Genomic DNA, 18372 nt, shown 5'->3' on the forward strand with positions numbered 1-18372 from the left:
TATATGTCATGAATCCTCCTGTTAGCAATGGCGTACAAGGGGGGGTATTTGGTTGCCGTGGTCGTCACGGGTGCGATCTTTGGTGGTGTCGCCCTCGTCTTCAGAGAAATCACCGAGGGGCTGTGTTGTCTCCTGGGCGGCTTCTGTATCGGAATGTGGCTCATGACCCTCAAGTCCGGAGGCCTGATCAGTGGCGACGGAGCAAAAGCCGGATTCATTCTTGCTTTTGCTGGGGGCTTTTATGGTCTGTCTTGGAGTCACTACACCCGCGCATACGGTTCCATGCTGTGTACCGCTTTCGCTGGTGCTACCGCATTAGTACTTGGTATTGACTGCTTCAGCCGAGCTGGATTGAAGGAGTTCTGGCTTTATATCTGGGGTAATTCTCGCGAACTCTCTACGTTCGAGTAGACTAGGATGCTAACATGGAGATTAGGTCTGAACGACAAGATGTTCCCCTATCACACCTATACTTACCCTGTGACGCGGAATATTCGCGTCGAAACCGCCGTTATTATCATTATCACAGCATTTGGGGCAATTGGACAGTTGCGATTGTGGAAGGTTATCAAGGCTCGCAGGGCGAAAGAAGAGGATTCCCGCCAAGAAGCCGAGAGGAAGAAAGAGGAACACGATGCCGAGATCGGCCGGCAACTCGAAGCAAACAACCTTCGCGAGCGTGCCGAATGGGAGCAAATGTACGGCAATGGGCAGCACAGCGGTAAAGAGGCATCATTGACAGAAACCGCAATTGCCGATGATTCGAGAAGAGGATCAGACGGCTATGGGTCTTCAACAAATGCAGAGAAAACCAATATTGAATTGAAAGACATGGCTACTGGAGAACAGGTTGCAGATCTCCCTGACCCCGAGAAACATCTCGAAAAAGTGGATGAGGGGGAACATCATGAGGTGCGCAGTAAGCCCGAACTGGAATACCGTGAGATGGTAGGACCAAGACCGGTCACTGCATTGTCTCTGCCAACGGCCGCTGTAAAGTCCTATCTCCGTGGAGAGAATGACTCTGAGCATGGGGCTGTCATTGGCTCTGAGGTCGGCACCCTTGGAGGATCAAAGCACGTTGCAAGGAAATCATGGATGAACAGGCTGTCCTGGCGCAATGGCAACATTCAAATTCCAGAGCCGCAATCGGTGTCCCAAGAAGCCTTGATCGTGCACGACGATGCCGCATCCTCTGTGGCGGGCGTTGTGGATGATCTGACGATCGCCTCTGGCCCTCCGAGTATCGCTTCTGGTATTCACGACGATGGAGATGATCAAGATAACCAGAGAGACATCTCTGAAGAGCATGCAACAGAGCAGAACGTACTCTCCGAGGTGGCTAATGGAAAACTCAACGCTCAAGCTCGACAGCCTGTCGCAGCAGTGACTGAGACAGACACTCCCACTTCTCATGCAACCGAAGGCGGAAATATTGATGCCTCGGTCAGCGATGACAATGATCAGGAAAATCAAGAAAATTTCCCGGTAGTGGCTGCTGTTTCGACTGATACTCCTACTGATGGCCATGGCACGAAAACCGAGGATGTGGGTGAGCAAGCCCAGCCGGCTCATCCAAACCTTCAACCTGAGATTCAGAATCAGAAAATCCACTTCACAGTCATTGAAAGGGCTGAAGTCATCGCCGAGGATACTGTATCTCAAATGGAACCACTGTCTCACATCAAAGCGAACCAGATATTAGAGATTGATGATACCCGTGATCCCCAACCCAAAGTCGACGAAGATGTCAAAGTCGCCGATTCCGCTTCTTCAAAAGCACCTGTTGAAACTGTGAAGAGGCCGACATTGGATACGTCCACAGTTAAAAAGATCCCTGAGCAGACCTCGAAGGTGATACATGTCTTCCGCACCAAGGAATGGGCAAAGCATCTCGCCGATGCGGAAACACCGGAGCTTGAGCCCTTAGAGCTTGAAAGCAAGGTTCCAGGAAAAACCCAGGGAAATCTGAAGAGGCTGCAGCTCCAGTGCATGTTGATGGCCTTCTGCAAACAGCCTTCAATGTCCAACCACCTCCTGCTGCGCTGAGTCCCGACTTGAGCGCATCAAGCCTGGTAAAACTCCGGCGTCAGTCCGACTTATCATCTACACCTTACCCTGAGATGTCTCGATCCAAGACACGAAATAGCCTACAATATCTCACCGGCAGATCCCCGCCAACGTTGGCTCGCAATGCCTCAACAGGATCTATAGATCCGCCACATGAAGAGCATGACGCTGTTGCTCCGATGCTTCGCAGCGCATCGACTCCCCTGTTGATTCTCACGTCACCGGAGTCGCCACGCTGGAGTGGCCCGCCCCTTCTCTTGCTGTTCGTGAAGACATGGTGCGCAACAGAATGTCCTCAACTTCCCTTCGCCACGACCCCTGGGCATCTCGAAACGCTTCACGCCAATCTCTTGCCGACCCTGTGCAAACCGTCTCTCCACCGACAGCTATCCCCGAGGAAAAGGAGAAGGTATTCAAAGTCCCCGCACCTAATTACGAGGATGACGTGCCTCTCTCTAAGCGCAAAGTCATGCTGCAGCGCCAGACCATGCGGTCACCATCCGGCTTGAGCATTGCAAATTCGCCCCTTGCGACGAGCCATCCGAGCTACGAGCGCTCTAGGTCGCCCCAATTCGCCCAAGTAGATCCAGAAAGATCCGCTTCTAGAATGGCAGCATGGCGCCAATCAGTGAAGGAGGACATGACTCAACGCCGTGACCCACTGTTCCATGGCACTTCTCCAAGACCCCCAGGACCAGCCGGCCCGAACAACCGCGCAGCAATCTTTGGGGATCCGTGCAGCAAATGCGCGATGCTTCCTCAGCCCATGTCGATAAAGCCATTGCAGATGGCATGCAGCGAGGAAGTATGACTGATCTTCATCGTCAAGCAATGCGACGGATGCAGGCTTCCGCCAACCGGCAATTGTAAATTTCTCTGGATACCCCCCATCGTTGCTTCTTTCTCTCTTTCGGACTATACCGGGCGCTCAGTCTATTACCCTAAATTCGCAATAATGCTTTTTGTACATAATCCTCGAGGACTTACGCGTGAAAAGTCGTCTAATGAATGCTTCCAAATTTTCATATACTTCAGACGTCCCCACAATCAAACCTGGGTCATTGCAGGAAATGCTTCGGTGCTTTCTCAAAAATCTCAATTGCTTGTTCAAGCCGCTTTTCGTACTCTTCCAACTCCAGACTGTCCTGGTCATCTTCCACGGGTGCACCCAACACTGCCTCGGTCTCTGTCTCGGGCTTCTCGTCCTGCTGGAGACCCAGCTCAATCGACTGACCCCCACCGCCACGGGCCGTATTCACCGACATAACGTCCCTGTAAAGACCGAGGGTAGTCGGCAATTTCACCCCATCCACACCATTCTTTCCCATTTTTATGAAGCGCGCATCAAGTAACCGGTACTGGGCTGCCCAGACATGAGGCTCGGAGACCTCCATAGTTAGGTCCCATGATGAGCCCACTCCCAAACTCACAGAACCACCGATAGGTACGCCGGACAGAGCGCCAATGAGTGCTGAAGAAACGCCTGCGGATATTTTGGCGGAGTCGCTTCTCGAAACGACTGTCTTGGTTCCTTCCAATAGGTATAGCCCAGTCATTAACCAGACCTTTGGCCGTCGAGCGAATTTGAAGTTAAGCACATAGGCACTATAGGCAGCAGATAGCCATAATTTCAGCTTCTGCTGGGCAAGAGGATTGTTCAGGACATTCTCTGTCAGAAAGTCCTCCGGGCTAGGAGACGTGAGCTTCACTTCAGGCTGCGGGGCAACTCGGGGTGTGGTACTCTTTAAGAATGATCCGAGTCCCTTTCTCCGCAACAACAATTCTTTCATGGTCTTTGTCGTATGCGAGATTGAGATTCACGATATCGCCAGCATCAACTCCCACGGATGGTGATATCCGGCTCGTCCCGTGAAGGACTACGTTAGTGAGATTGGAGGTGTAGGCCTTTTTGCGGAGATCATCATCGCTGACGTGCTGATTAGCTTTGATTCCTTCCCAGAAAAGGTGAAAATCACCTTAAAAGTTCGTGTGTGTAATGGCGTGCAATCATGGGCTGCCAATACTTCTCCAACACGAGGGACCCCAGGGTTAGGGCCTCGGGCCGCTCCCCCACACCGTACAGAAAGAACGATGAGTCGTCGCCAGCTCCCATGGTTTCGAGAATTAAAGATCGCCAAGGCCTAGGCAAGGATCAGATCCGCGATACAGTCCGTGGTCCACTTTTGTAGAAGATTGATGCTCGGGCGTGGCCCTTTAACTTGAGAGCGTTCTTCTGCCTGCGCGGGGTACTTTGCGTATCCCACCTAGTGCTTATTGCTTCGAGGCTTACTTCGAGTTGGGCAACTTTTGACGAGCCCCATTCACGTTCCGATAGCGCCGTGTCCAGCCACAATGGGCTTGATTTTCTTAGAATTGCTTTTGCTTATATGCCGTCAGGCGGCTTTCTCGGCGAAGATCTGTGGATAGTGCGCTACAATTTCTTGAACAGCAATTCCCGATGGATTTTGATCACTTCATCGGTCTCTGTGGCCGATCGCTATTCGCCGAGGAATACCGGGGTAACCTAGATGCCGCCTGGGAATATTTGCAGCAAAAGCGGCCGAATACAGACTCTGTGGAGCCTAACATTCAGGCTGAGTACCTGCGTTGCGCGTCCGTCTACTCGATCTTGATCGGCAGATTCTCAGATGCATATGAGACACTGAATGCTCTCCATGATCTACTTGATCTTCTGCCTCAGGAATGGGGCTTGCGGTATACCAACTACAAAGTGCTTGCCGACTATACCCGCCGCTTCCCTCCGGCACTCCAGTTCTATCATGAAAATGGAAACCCGCTCGACACCGTGATGCTAGGCGACATCATCGGCACCATCGAGATCAACAAAAGGTTGATGCAAAATGTGCACAAGTACCTTTCGCCCGGTAACTCGCGGGACCAGGGCCTATGTCTGATTCTAGGAGCCGTACTTGCCTTCCCGATAAATTCTAGATATCTGAGCGGTCATTTCCATCCTCTCTCCTGCCATGTCTCTTACCATACACCAGAGGCCGATCCAATACCAACGATAACGCAGCGTGCGCAGAACCTCCAAAAGTTCCGTGACAGCGCAGATGCAAACTTGGCTACAGGAATCGCAACGTATCTCAACCTGCTCATCTTAAAACTCCATTTGTCATGCCAGAACTCACCAGCGACAGCTTTGGAGGACCATTTCAAGCGATGCAGCAGACTCAACGACCATGCCGGAATGGGAAATTGCAAGATGATTGAGGGCGACAATCATATCAGTCCCGCGTTTACCAGCCCTCTCTCATTGAATCTGGTCATAGTCAACTTTTCATCATGTATAGGAGAGGATGCTAATTGGGACCCGGTCGGATGTGGGCTCAAGTTTGACTACTCTTCAGAAGCTCAAACTTGCTATGAAGATGCCCTCAATTTGTTCAGGACTGCTGGTTGCACACGAGGACAAGCGGCGGTAGTGCTTCGTCAGGCATGCTGCCTGCACCACCAAATACGTTATCAGCGAGCCTCCAAGAATCAAAGCTATGTTTCGAATGTTCTTGGTAAGGTGGATTCAAAATTGCAAGAGGCATTGAGGCTGTTTGGCAAGGATGAAGCCAATGTGCAGATTGTCAAAGCTCACCAGTTGTTGTTGCAAATTAGTATGGGAAATCCTCGAAGTGCCAAGACGACTGCGAGTGAACTTGGAGAATGGGGAGCTCAGTCCAAGAATGAGAACTTGACTCACTTTATCGGGCTTCTGCTGTCGCGATTTGCGCGCCAAGAATGGGACACGTTCTCCAATTTTGATGCAGCGTTACTAGCATGGGAGTGTGCCTATGGAGTTTTGAAGCCGATAGGGGATGAGATTCCACTGATTCAGTCCGTTGTTTGTCGGGCATGGGTGCAACATGGCACACATAACAATGCGGCATGCCGACTGCTCATCGAGGAAGCTATTTCCATGGTGGATCAATTATCCATATACTACGATACGCGGATCAAATCCGCATCTCATGAACATGATCGGACGATACTGCTTACCAGCAAATTCAACCTCTTTTGGACTCTTGGTAGAACCGTGGGCTGTATTTGGCTCCGCCTGGATGATCTACAGGCCTTTCAAACATGGCAAACAAAACTTGCATATTGGATCGAGAACGATGAGAGTTTCCTAAGCTGGCGCGAAAGATTGCAGAATATGGAAGGTATAAAGGACAAGGGCTCGGAAATTTCGCAGGGGATGCTGAGAAGTCTCTGGCATAAGGTAATGGCCGAGGATGCAGCGAGAGTTATGCACGGTTCGGCCGACATACAGTATCGAAAAATTCTGGAAGATGGGGATGTCGTCAAAGCAGAAGACATCCTTCGCTCGTTTGTCAAGAGCTCAGAGATTTTAGAGGCGCCATACTCCAGAGATTTCTACCGGATCCTGGCCTGTGAGCGGATTGGCGATTTGGCTAAGGCGCGCGAGATTTTGGACTCGGTCGATGACAACGTCCTTTTCGATGAGAGTCTCGATGATTTCAAAGCCGGCAAGAACCTCTCGAAGTTCCCGCTCATGGCAGGAAACGCTCTTACCTTCCTGATGTATGGTGAAGACATGGAGCGTGCTCGCCGAATTCTCAATCTCATCGTTCAGATTTCGCCCACCTTTTTTGAGTCAAATGCAAGCGCCATAGACCTTGCTGAGCAGATGGGAAACTACGCTGCAATCATGAAGGAAATCGAGCCCGAAATTTGTTTCAAAAAGTTACTTGAAGCCCGTCAGATTATCGAAACTATGCGGGTCCAGACCAAAGACTTGGATGCCAGGATAGGAACCGCCACGTCTTCTTGGGTTGGAGAAGTGTATCTCAATCTTGCGCGGATTTGCCTGTCCACTTCCATTTCTGACACACCTTTTGAATGGCCCACAAAATTCGACCACGGGCATTTCGAGAGTATCTCTTGGGCTGAACATGCTCTATTATTTGTCGAAATGAGCAGGGCACGCGCGGTCCTTGAATCTCTGCAGCAACAAGCAAAGGATTTAGGATCAATTTCGGAGGCAGTTCACAAGAGACGACTTCTGAGGTCACTACTCTCCTTGAAGTCTTTGACTCCGGACCAAGAGAAGGAAATTTCCCAGCTGCGAGAAGACATAGAAGTGCTAGAAGAAGATGGGACCCTGACCTCCGCGACCGCTTTCATTGACAGAGTCAATTCTTCAATTGAACCGAAGTTGTTGTATGAGAGCATTGATGAGAATGCTGTTGTGATTGAAGCGACGTTTGGACCTCGTGGATGTGTTTCCTTTGCCATCACAAGGGATGGTATTCTGCATTTTGCGACAACCCATTTCCGGAGTGTCGACATGCGCAGGCCTGTGATGAAGGCGATGCAGATCATGAGAGAAGTGACAGGTTATATTAACGATGAAGAAACAAAACGCAAAGAAGAACTACAAGATTTGTCACGGGAAATTTCCGCAGTATTGTTGGACCCATTTGCAGATATTATCAGATCCAAGTCGCACGTCATTTTTTCCGTATCGGATCCCCTAACTGCTTTCCCATTCTCGATTCTCCATCTTGATGGGAAGCCCCTCATTATGCATGCTGCTGTGTCTCAAGTCCCGAGCCTCACCGTGATGCATTATTTGTCTCAAAGAAAGTCACCATCTGAAGCACCAACGGTCTCAGTTCTGGCCAAGTCCCCTACACAAGAGCCATCTACCGGGATTAGAGGCGACAAAGAGGTTAACCTACACATGGCGGGGATTGAAGCTGTCAATATCGCTCGAATGTTTACTACCTGGCCGATTGAAGCATCACACCTTTCCAGGAAAGACTTCCGCCAGTATGTTGAAGGCGGTTCGCTCATCATGCACATCGGAACCCATGGAGATATTGACCCTCAAAACCCCCTTCTCTCTTCAATCTCGATTGGCGAGGGACAAGAGTTCCGTGTCGCAGACATGCTTGCTATTCGGAGCCGAGTGAATCTTCTCGTGTTTGCCGCCTGTCTTAGCGGGTTTGGGAAGGCAACCAGAGGAAGTGATGTTCTTGGCTTCTCTCATGTCGTCTTGAGCACTGGCTGTCAGGCCTATATCGGATCTCTTTGGAAGGTCAGTGACTTTGGCTCCATGGTCATCATGACGTTGTTCTATGGGCATTTGAAGCGTAACCCTCATTTGGCGGTGGCGGACGTCATGAGGATGGCTCAGTTAGATCTTCTGAAGTTGGATGGTGATACTGCTGGGACACTCCTCGACGACATGCTACAGGGCTGGGGCGTTGCGACTCGAGAAAGTCATAGTCCGACAGAATTCGTTCCCGACGCAGAGTTCCTTTTGTTTACATTGAAGATGATCCTCAACCAGTTGGACTGGAATAGCCCATTCTACTGGGCGCCATTTACACTTGTTGGTTACGGGGGCTTCAGATTTATGCATTAATTCTGAAGTAGTCTCAATCAACAGTTATAAATCCAAGAAGTATTCGTCACTCCCCAGCTGTGGGTCTTTAGAAATGCAAGGAACAGGCGGTCCGGATCTGGGCCCACATCGCTGCATATCTTTTGCAACTTTTACTCTAACGAGATCAGCCACATTGCGGACTATTCTTGTCGTTGGTTTCCTACGGCCTGTTACTTTCTCAGTCTTCCACGCATTCTGCAAGGTGCTTCTATCTGTTAGGGTTATGGAACCTAGCACTGAGTTCTATCTGGCCTTCGCGCATATCCCTCAAAAGTTCTTTTATCTAACCGGTAGACCAAATGCCACTTCAATTTTTATTGCTATCACGCAACCATTCAAAGTCGAATCATAAATACTAACAGAATGATCTCGCATGTAACGAAATTTGCATGATCAGTTTTTGGTAATGACCAATGGCATTGTGTTACTTGACTTCGGACCTTTTCGCATGGGGCATCGTGCTGTTTACTTTTAACCTACATATCTTAAGACGGCGTGATTATTGACTAGGCGTGAGCACAATATCAACGTCATGAGAGTATAGACTTCTCGTCTAATGTGGACAATCGTGCTAATGAGAACTGAGGTCGCTTCCAATCACACCAGAATCGAGAATGGAAAGTATAGAGTCTACCACGTGAAGGAGGCTCTGATAATTTTCTAGGTTTAGGTGCTGTGGTCGCAAGCATTGCTACAATGCATAGTTGGTGGAGGTTTGACTGCGGCAAGTATCATTCTTTGGGTGAAAGTTGGTGAAGTGATAACCGTATTGCACTTTGGCAAACTCATTCCGACGGGAATGAGAGACTCCAGCAGGAAGAGCATTGTTTTGTCCTTCCCACAAGATAGCGTCCAGCGCATCTGTACGGCCACTGCGGGATTTTCTCACAAATGCTCCGGAATTCAAAGTGTGCGTTGATGGTTGTTGCAAGCGCGATTGTGGTGATTGGCAGGTCGAATACGCAGGTTTAGCGGCTAGGAGATGGCTTCGCTCATCACATACTCCTAATAGAACTCCGTCCTCCACGAGGCTTCGCCCCACAATGCAGTACGTTGCATCTCAATCTCGACCTGCTCACAATGCTCATGTTCATCGATGATCCTGTGTCAACACTATTCAAGACGTCGGGTGTGTGGGCCTAATATTGTTGATAATTTGGTAGTCTCACTGAAAAGGCCACCTGCGGAGTACGTCTGACGCTTGCTGTGATTTTGATCATTCGCTCATGCACTCTATGTGATGATGTGCTGATGTGCTGATGTTCATATCTTTGGTTATGGGCCAGATGGTGTGGGCCTGCAGTCCCTCATCTACTCGGAAGCACCATGATATCCCACTGGATTCCGCGCCTTCTACGTCAGCGTTGCGTTGATAATTCGAATCGAAAATCTGCTGGTGTAATTTACTCTCGCGACATTGACTGAGATCTATTTACTAGATGTCAGCAGCGCGTATCTATATTAACAGAACCTTCAGAAAAGAAGAGAAGACTCCACCGATGGAAACCCACGAGATAAATTTTTCTCGGATTTCCAAGATCTAACTGACATGGAACACCCGTACTTCTGATAAGTACATTGATTTAAATAACCAGTCGTTCATCTCGAATGGGACTTTCGCGCGTCGTGTCTAGTCCGGCCGAGTTAGTGTTGTTGTTACTCTATCTTGGCATCATGCAACGCGGGTTTACCTTGCATTGGATCAATTGCAGCACAAAGGACTTTATCTGACATCTGCATGGAATTGACCATCCCTTCCGAAGATCATAGACTATTGTAAATTTGCCGTGTTGCGGGAAGGGCGAATGAAACAAGGGAGAGATCCTCCACATTTATAGATGAATCACAGTGAAGCCCGAGCAAACGACTCGCCCGGCCGTGTTCGAGGCCAAAGCATCGTTCGCATGAACTACATAATAAGTGAACGCATCCCACCGAGAGGGAAAACTATGAGTTGTCACGACAGTCATTCTGAGGCCCGGAGTTCTATAGTCTCTAACTATCAGCTATTCGCTCTTTAACTGGGTGCGCGGCTCAGACATCTCGCCTCATTTTCAAGCCAGAGGATCTAGCATCCTCGTGTCTAGTGCACTCTTTTCATTCATTTACATCCCTTCCCCTCTTTGTTTCTTCAATTGGCTCAATTCGTTCTCTGCTGGAGAGTTTTCCCTATCGCCGATCGGGCGTAGCTCTTGACCACCTTCCTTTCTGCCCTTTTCCCTTCCTTCCCTTTCATTTCCCCTCAAAACGGCGTCCTTCGCAAATGCTCGTCTCCTCCGCGAGGCTGAACCACAATCCCATCGCTATTTCGCAGGTGGGACGAGCCCCAGTCGAACCAACCCCGTGGAGGTGACTCCAGCTTTTCGAGCACGGCGGCGACAGTGCGTCCCCTTCTCGGGCCCGTCGTCGCTCCCTGCTGTCCTCCGACCTCCCGCTGTCCGCCTCGCCAACCCCGTCAATCACGTCCCTCGAATTACCCCAATCGCTATCCCGCCTGCGAACGTCTCGGACGAGAATCTTGCGTTCGCACCACAGTCTCCTCTCCTCAGTGTCCCCGAACAGCGGCGCAGCCGCTTAACTCCATCCCCCACATCCCCAACCAGTCTCGTCGTTGAACGCAGCCAGGGGGAAACCGACAGTGGACGCACAAGTATCGGACTACCTCCACGTCACAAACGCAGTCAACAAATATCACCCACCGAGATGGCTGCGGCGTTCGCTGGCAGTGCGGCGCGGGATGTCGAAAAGCTGCGTTCACCAGAGGCGGTTCATTTGACGCAAGATGGGACCCGTCGCGATGATGGCCGGCCCCGCCATGTGCAGTCCCAAACTTCTCTCCGATCACAATCCCAAATTGCCTCCATCCCCTCCAACACCGGCCAGGCCCCTCCTGAGATCGCCGAAGAATTGGCCTGGGGTCCCGCCCATCCTTGCTACCCTCATTTCAACCCTCATGTCCCCATTGGCTCACAAGAATACCTCACAACGCGCATTATTCGCGTTCGACGCGACTGGATGATCAAGGGCGATCTGGCACCGACCTTCTCTAATTTATACCCCGAGATATTGGACCCGTTACTATCTGAGCAAGAGTTCCGCAAGGTCATTGCCACAGTTAACGACGCCACGATCAAGGCCTTCGACCCGTACAGCCTAAGAAATTGGGTTGACGGAGCAATCGGCCTTCTGACCGGCTGGGTCTGGGACGACTTGAATGCGCCTAGCATCAAGAGGCAATTGCAGCATATCGAGGACTGGTTGGAAAACTGGAACCGTGAAGTAGGTTCCAAGGATGGCGTTCATATATGGAGCCTACGACGGACGGCGTATATGTCCATCGACATCCAAATCCCCGATCCCAAGGTCGGCATTGTGCCCAGTGAGGGCGGTCCCTCCTTACCAAATACGAGGCCCAGCACTGGCATGGGCAACTGATGGGTTTCTTCCCGTCGCTTCTTTTCTTCGACATCCTTATATTGGCCGTGTACTTCCTTTTAATCTGGTTGCTTTCTGATCCGGACTTTGCATGATATCCCTCCCCAGTGACCTGCTTTCGACTTTAACATTTTACCTTTACTTGAAATCCTCGATTCTTCGAATCTGCTCGTTAATTCGGGCTTACCCGTGGGTTGTGAATATTCCCACCTGTCCATATCGAACTTATTACAGCGGGTTCGCACTCTGTTAATTAAAGAACCCCGGAAAGCAAATATCAAGACCTCTGGTCCATAATAATTCCCTCATTTTGGCTTTTTCCGTATAGTTTTCAAATATGTGGTCACCACAACGGAAAATACATGCAAGAATTTGACCGTAATTGGCGTCATGGAATTCTGTCCTGCACGTATTAAATGCGTGTAAATGCAGCGCGATGCAAGTGTACAGAAATCGAGAAGGGTGCTTACCCACTCAAAACACTCAAATTCAGGCGGTGTCGATCCACCCCCCACATTACCCCCGTCTCTGTCTCTGAGCTCCTCCTCACTGTGATGAGCTCTCGCCCCAGCGCACCATGTTGTCGGGGATCTTGATCTTTAATCAGAAGGGTGAGAACCTCATCTTCCGCGCTTTCCGCAGCGATTGTCGCCCACGTCTCGCCGACATCTTCCGCATCCAGGTCATCTCCAACCCACAGGTCCGCTCCCCGATCCTCACACTGGGCTCGACCACCTTTAGCCATGTTAAGCATGAGAATATCTACCTGGTCGCCGTGACCAAAAGCAATGCCAATGCTGCGCTGGTCTTCGAGTTCCTCTACCGGCTCATCATGTTGGGCAAGAGCTACTTCGGCAAGTTCGACGAGGAGGCTGTGAAGAACAACTTTGTGCTGATTTACGAGTTGCTTGATGGTGCGCTCTACCTCTTTCTGTCTCGTACCAAAGATCAATGGCTAATTTCGGACGTTTTCTCACAGAAATCCTTGACTTTGGGTACCCGCAGAACACCGATCCCGATACCTTGAAAATGTACATCACCACTGAGGGGGTCAAGTCAGCCATTGCGAACAATCCCACAGACTCGAGTAAAATCACGCAACAAGCAACCGGTGCTCTTTCATGGCGCCGCTCCGATATCAAATACCGCAAAAATGAGGCGTTTGTGGACGTGATCGAAGATGTCAACCTCCTAATGTCAGCCACCGGCACCGTGCTGCGCGCCGACGTAAACGGTCATATCGTGATGCGCGCATACCTGACAGGAACACCCGAGTGCAAATTCGGGCTGAATGACCGACTTCTTCTGGATAGCCCTGATGCCTCAGGTGCCAATGGCCGAAAAGATGGTAATTCTGGTACAAGCAAGACCACGCGAGCGGCTGCTGGTTCTGTCACACTTGAAGACTGCCAGTTCCACCAGTGTGTGAAGCTGGGACGGTTTGATGCTGATCGTATCATCTCGTTCGTGCCGCCGGACGGCGAATTCGAGCTGATGCGCTACCGTGCCACGGAGAATGTCAATCTGCCGTTCAAGGTTCACCCGATCGTGCGGGAGATCGGTACAACGAAGGTCGAGTATAGCATTGCCATCAAGGCAAACTACGGCTCCAAGCTCTTCGCCTCTAATGTCATTGTTCGCATTCCCACTCCTCTCAACACCGCAAAGACTACTGAGCGGACGAGCCAGGGTCGTGCTAAGTATGAGCCCGAACACAACAATATCGTTTGGAAGATTCCTCGTTTCTCGGGCCAGAGCGAGTATGTGCTCAACGCCGAGGCTACTCTTACCTCGATGACGCATCAGAAAGCATGGAGTCGACCTCCAATCAATCTTTCATTCAGCATTCTAATGTTCACCTCATCTGGTTTACTTGTGCGTTACCTCAAGGTGTTTGAAAAGAACAATTACAGTTCTGTCAAATGGGTCCGTTACATGACTCGCGCAGGAAGTTATGAGATTCGGTATGATTCCTATATAACCCCCCTACTATCAATCCGACAAGCATTTTACTGACCAGACCTCCTCATCAAGATTCTAGATATCAAGAGCGGGAAGGCATGTCAATATCGTGGGCCTGTGAGCAACTTGTTGTCCTCCTCACTCAGACCATCAGGCGGTGTACGGCGTTGGATGGTGTTTTATTACATACTCCTGTTTACCTCCCGAGAGCATGGGAAATTTGCATATGAAACCTATTCTTCTTTCGTAAAAGTGATTCTTCAAAAGACAATCCACGGTTATATCATAATCTGGCTGCTCACACTCATCGCATCTTTTCATTCCGGTACGCTGATTGATCTATCCGAAGATGTTTGAAAACCCGTCGGGCAATGTCGCAGATCTGCCGGGGCTCGGATCGCAATGCCAGGGACGGATGAGTGGGTGTATAGCACGTCTCGAAGAGACCATACGATTGTAAATGCAGGAGACTCGTGGTAGTCTCTTTCTAGATGTGCGACTGAGATCGAGAGTTTGCAACGGGTGGTGCTGGATCCGGATGCCCTCAACCATGCCATGAACACTATCGTCTATCTCATGCGCTTGTGTGTATGGGGGGTCCGCACGCTAATTGGTACCAATTGTAACTTTTCGTACTATTAGACGAAAGCTCGCAAGGAAGAAGGAAATGAGGAACACATAGTAAGGAGAACCCAGTGCTTTCCTCTTTCCTTCCGAGACCCTCCACTTTTGTTCCAGCCAGTGACTTCCTCCACGAGTTAGCACAAAGCACAAGAGAATTAACATTTCATGGCGCTAGAAGACGATATATTATACATGTTTTAATACCATACCGAGAAAACATCTCTTCAGGTTGTGGCAGTCTGAGTAAATTCCTTGTCCACTCTGATCTCAGACAATGGAATCTCGTCAGCAGAACGATGACCCACCTGTGGACCTTTCACGTTGGTGTATGTCTTGGCATGATCATATCGTGGTCTGAATGATGCGTCCATAGTCGTTTCTTCCGACATAGACCCGGAGTCATCTGGTAAGTAATAGAAAGAATGACGATTCTGCTTCGAGCGTTGCGTGATCGCGGTAGCACTCTCGGCTATTTCCGACCGTTGGGTCGCACCGTTTGTGTTCTTACTTCTCGATCCGTTCGTGCTTCTGAAGAGTGCTACGACGCCACTGCTGATACCCAGTTTGCGTGCTATGAAGCGGAGGGCAGGGCGGAGGGCAGGCAGGTTGGCCGAGATGATGCCGGCGGACATTTCGATGGCGGTCCAGCCGACTGTCGGGGCGAGAGTATAGGAGGGATCAAGTGAGCTGTAGCTGAAAAGGACGGAGAACCGGTAGGCGGAGGTGAAGACAACGCTGCTGAGGTTTAGATTGGGCTACTTTGCGGGGGAGGAAAAAGGGGATCAGCATGTGAGGTTACGTACAAGAACCCCAAGCCAAAGGCAATTAAGACGGCGATCTTTTCCGAGGTTCGAAGTTGCAGCTTCCATACCTGTGGAATTGGAAGAAGGAGAATGGCGATATCGGTTGCGATTGTTGAAACGGCGTTGGCGATCCATGTGCTAACCTGGTTGATGCACCGTCCTGGAAGCTGGGGATCCCATATCTTCTGAACAGGGACGCAGATGAAGATGAAGAGGAAAGTGATACAGATCACCCAGAGAATGACAAAGGTGCCGATGACATATGCCCATGTCTTGAAGTAAGGAAAGCGGAAGATGCGATAGTACATGAGCAGAATGCACAATTTGGTCCAGACGAGGTTGAAGACGTAAAGAACCTCAGCCACGACCAGAAACTTTGCTATCATCACCACGTTTTCCGGTGGTAGAGTGTCTGCATGGAGACCCATTCCCTTTTGGACCATTCCGTAGATGAACCCGACGACGATGAAGTTCCATAGCTGATGAACAGACGGTCAGACTTTCATGCGATTGGAGACGATTGGAGGCTAGAAAATGAGAAGAAAGTACCCACCATAGAAAAGATAATCATATAATCATCCCACCATAGCTTCTGCGCGCGCTCAAAGCGTGCAAGTAGCCGCAGACAAACCGTCACGAACGCCAGCGCCGTGACCGTGGCCACGGTAGCGATGGTCCATGGCTGCAGATTGCTCGGATCACCCGTCATGACGTGCGGCAAATATCAAACGGGTCCAACAAAACGGTGGGAGACGGAATTCTAATATAGGCTGAGTTTAGCGGCGGCGGAACTCGTGGGGGGGGAGCTTTTCAACTGCCGATCTACGATTTCGGTTTTTAAATGGCCCCTTACCGATTGTGTCAGCGATGGAGAAAGGTACAATTCGATCATTATCTAGTGCGTTTGTATTTTTACTGCAGGATCGCGGCACATACTCGGCATAAGCTCGTAAAACAAACGGTTCCATAAAACGTACTTTTGACACTTGACAAGCTTGGCGTCTCAGGTCTGAACTTAATTCGCAGCTGTCAACCCACACATGGCGAGGGCGAAGAATGTTACAAATCTAAGTCTAGCCTAAATACAGGAGGTTGACCAAATAGTACTAATCAACAATGGGCTCCAGTCATGGCCAAGAAGGGCTCCACCCTCCTTTCAAAACAATGGTAGCCCCAACCAACCCTCTTGATGACACTCTACTGTAAGAATTCTTGTAGGTGGAGCCATCGGTGCTATAGTATCTGGAGGACCCCCCCCCCCCAAGTAAATGGTAATATCAGTGTGAGTGTGTATCCGCCGGGTTGTAATTTCTTCGTCCTCTGTCAATTTTTGCCTCTCAAGAATTCCGCATAATTTCCCATTCCACGCCATGTCTATCTTCTAGTCTGAATACAGTATAGTTTTCGGGACGGAAGGCTTGAGGATAGTTCCGAATACTGGTATTTTCCCGGCAGGTGGAGCTATTGTACTTACCAGTAGCGTCTCAGAAAGCGTTCGGGCCTGGAAACTTTTACTTTAACTGAACGGGGTTTAGAGGGCCCCACGCATTGAAGCCATCATCAATCCTGCGAAACTTCAGCCAATCCAGACCGAAGAGACTTCCCTAGACGGCGGGATGGAGACGGTGGCTTTGGAGATCAACCTCCGTTGGGGAAGGAGGGGGGAAAATCACCAGACACTGCCATACACTACTGTAACTTTGTCGGGATTTGCGCCCAATTCCAGATACATTTCCAGAAGAGGAATTTAGAACCTCGGCTGAGTCCCGAAAGCGACGCGACATATTGATTTGCAGAATATTGCCCCCCTCCCCGCGGAAACATACAAAACATTATCACCGCATCTTTCACCTCGAAAACAAAAAGACTATTGACTTTCACGCAAAATGGCTGCCACTCAAACGATCATAGTCCCCCACCTGGGCGGCATCAAGGCGGGTTATGCCTTCGCCAAGGACCACTATGATCCTTCCAAGCCGACCTGCGTGCTCATTAATTCGATGTGCATGACTGTGTCTCTATACCAGGATCAATTCAACAATGCCGCCCTAACCGATGCGATGAACCTCCTCGCCATCGAGCCATTAGGCCATGGCGCAACCAGTTGTCCCTCTGAACACTTTACCTACTGGGATTCTGCCCACATGGCCCTGCAGGTCATGGACCACTTTGGGATTCAGAAATCCTTCGCGCTGGGCACAAGCCAGGGCGGGTGGATAGTGACCCGAATGGCCCTGCTAGCTCCAGACCGGGTAAGTTTTGCCACGTTCCAGTTTCATGCATTTTGCCGAGATTTGTCCAAGCTTCCAAGCCCCCAAAATAGGATTCATGGATTAATTCTCGTTCCCTTTCTAGATCCTCGGTCTCATGCCCCTGGGAACTTCAATGGATTATGAATCCTCGGAATCCCGGTCTAAGGGGTGCTGGGACCCGGCTGCCAATCTCATGGCGTTTTACGAGAAGTGGTCCAGCCCCTCGGCTACGCCTGACTTTGTGGTGGATGATGTCTGGTGTGGGTTGGTTGGTGGAATTGGCTTTGGGGCTGCGGGTACGGCCGAGAAATCTGCCTTTTGGACTCGGACCCTGAAGGAAGTATACCAGGGTGATGAGGGCCGGAAGAAGGTCCGGATGGCGCTCAACTGCTTACTGGAGAGAGACGGGCTTCTGCTTCGGATCGGCGATATTAAATGTCCGGTTCATTGGCTACAGGTGAGTTTTTATCTTTTTATTTTTTTTATTCCTTATCTTTTGTAAAAGGATGTGCGTTTTTTTTAACTGGTGAATCAGGGAACCGAAGATGTTCCTTTTGGATCCATCGTTCCGGCAGAGCATATCCAGCGTTTCACTTCGTCGGCAGATGCTAAGCTTGTTATGATTGAGGGGGGTGCGCATTACTTGAATGCTACCAACCCCAAAGAGGTGGATGAGGCCCTTCTGGCCATGGTGACCAAGTACAACGGTTCTGTTACTGTGTAGAGTCCCGAGTAAATAGATGAGACCAAGAGGCTACTATTCAAGAGATATCTTCCAATGAACTATGATCACACTCTG

General features: G+C 50.1%; 7 protein-coding genes across 7 annotated transcripts; 5 read left to right on the forward strand and 2 right to left on the reverse strand.

Moving 5' to 3' along the window:
- Window positions 1-27: 27 nt before the first annotated feature.
- On the forward strand, window positions 28-2881 carry N7477_007761 (TMEM198/TM7SF3 family protein; the record flags this gene model as incomplete). The annotated part of the gene is made up of 4 exons (XM_056969424.1): window positions 28-401; window positions 432-1944; window positions 1977-2240; window positions 2261-2881. 4 exons carry the CDS (start codon window positions 28-30, stop codon window positions 2879-2881), a joined length of 2772 nt encoding a protein of 923 aa, XP_056819456.1.
- Window positions 2882-3128: 247 nt separating this feature from the next.
- Window positions 3129-4183, reverse strand: N7477_007762 (uncharacterized protein; the record flags this gene model as incomplete). Its single annotated transcript, XM_056969425.1, has 3 exons — window positions 3129-3759; window positions 3812-3997; window positions 4047-4183. 3 exons carry the CDS (start codon window positions 4181-4183, stop codon window positions 3129-3131), a joined length of 954 nt encoding a protein of 317 aa, XP_056819457.1.
- Window positions 4184-4528: 345 nt separating this feature from the next.
- N7477_007763 (CHAT domain-containing protein) lies at window positions 4529-8476 on the forward strand (the record flags this gene model as incomplete). Its single annotated transcript, XM_056969426.1, has 1 exon — window positions 4529-8476. One exon carries the CDS (start codon window positions 4529-4531, stop codon window positions 8474-8476), a length of 3948 nt encoding a protein of 1315 aa, XP_056819458.1.
- A 2284-nt stretch (window positions 8477-10760) lies between these two features.
- On the forward strand, window positions 10761-11932 carry N7477_007764 (ERF4 family protein; the record flags this gene model as incomplete). Its single annotated transcript, XM_056969427.1, has 2 exons — window positions 10761-10826; window positions 10880-11932. The coding sequence occupies 2 exons, from the start codon at window positions 10761-10763 to the stop codon at window positions 11930-11932; spliced, it is 1119 nt and encodes a 372-aa protein (XP_056819459.1).
- A 577-nt stretch (window positions 11933-12509) lies between these two features.
- N7477_007765 (AP-2 complex subunit mu) lies at window positions 12510-13948 on the forward strand (the record flags this gene model as incomplete). Its single annotated transcript, XM_056969428.1, has 2 exons — window positions 12510-12846; window positions 12912-13948. 2 exons carry the CDS (start codon window positions 12510-12512, stop codon window positions 13946-13948), a joined length of 1374 nt encoding a protein of 457 aa, XP_056819460.1.
- A 794-nt stretch (window positions 13949-14742) lies between these two features.
- Window positions 14743-16030, reverse strand: N7477_007766 (uncharacterized protein; the record flags this gene model as incomplete). The annotated part of the gene is made up of 3 exons (XM_056969429.1): window positions 14743-15253; window positions 15322-15800; window positions 15875-16030. 3 exons carry the CDS (start codon window positions 16028-16030, stop codon window positions 14743-14745), a joined length of 1146 nt encoding a protein of 381 aa, XP_056819461.1.
- Window positions 16031-17207: 1177 nt separating this feature from the next.
- On the forward strand, window positions 17208-18297 carry N7477_007767 (alpha/beta fold hydrolase; the record flags this gene model as incomplete). The annotated part of the gene is made up of 3 exons (XM_056969430.1): window positions 17208-17573; window positions 17677-18030; window positions 18109-18297. 3 exons carry the CDS (start codon window positions 17208-17210, stop codon window positions 18295-18297), a joined length of 909 nt encoding a protein of 302 aa, XP_056819462.1.
- Between the last annotated feature and the right edge of the window lie 75 nt (window positions 18298-18372).

Source organism: Penicillium maclennaniae (assembly GCF_028827695.1).
Source record: "Penicillium maclennaniae strain IBT 15551 chromosome Unknown utg000007l:1.0-4884863.0:1.0-4888362.0, whole genome shotgun sequence".
Classification (NCBI taxonomy): domain Eukaryota; kingdom Fungi; phylum Ascomycota; class Eurotiomycetes; order Eurotiales; family Aspergillaceae; genus Penicillium; species Penicillium maclennaniae.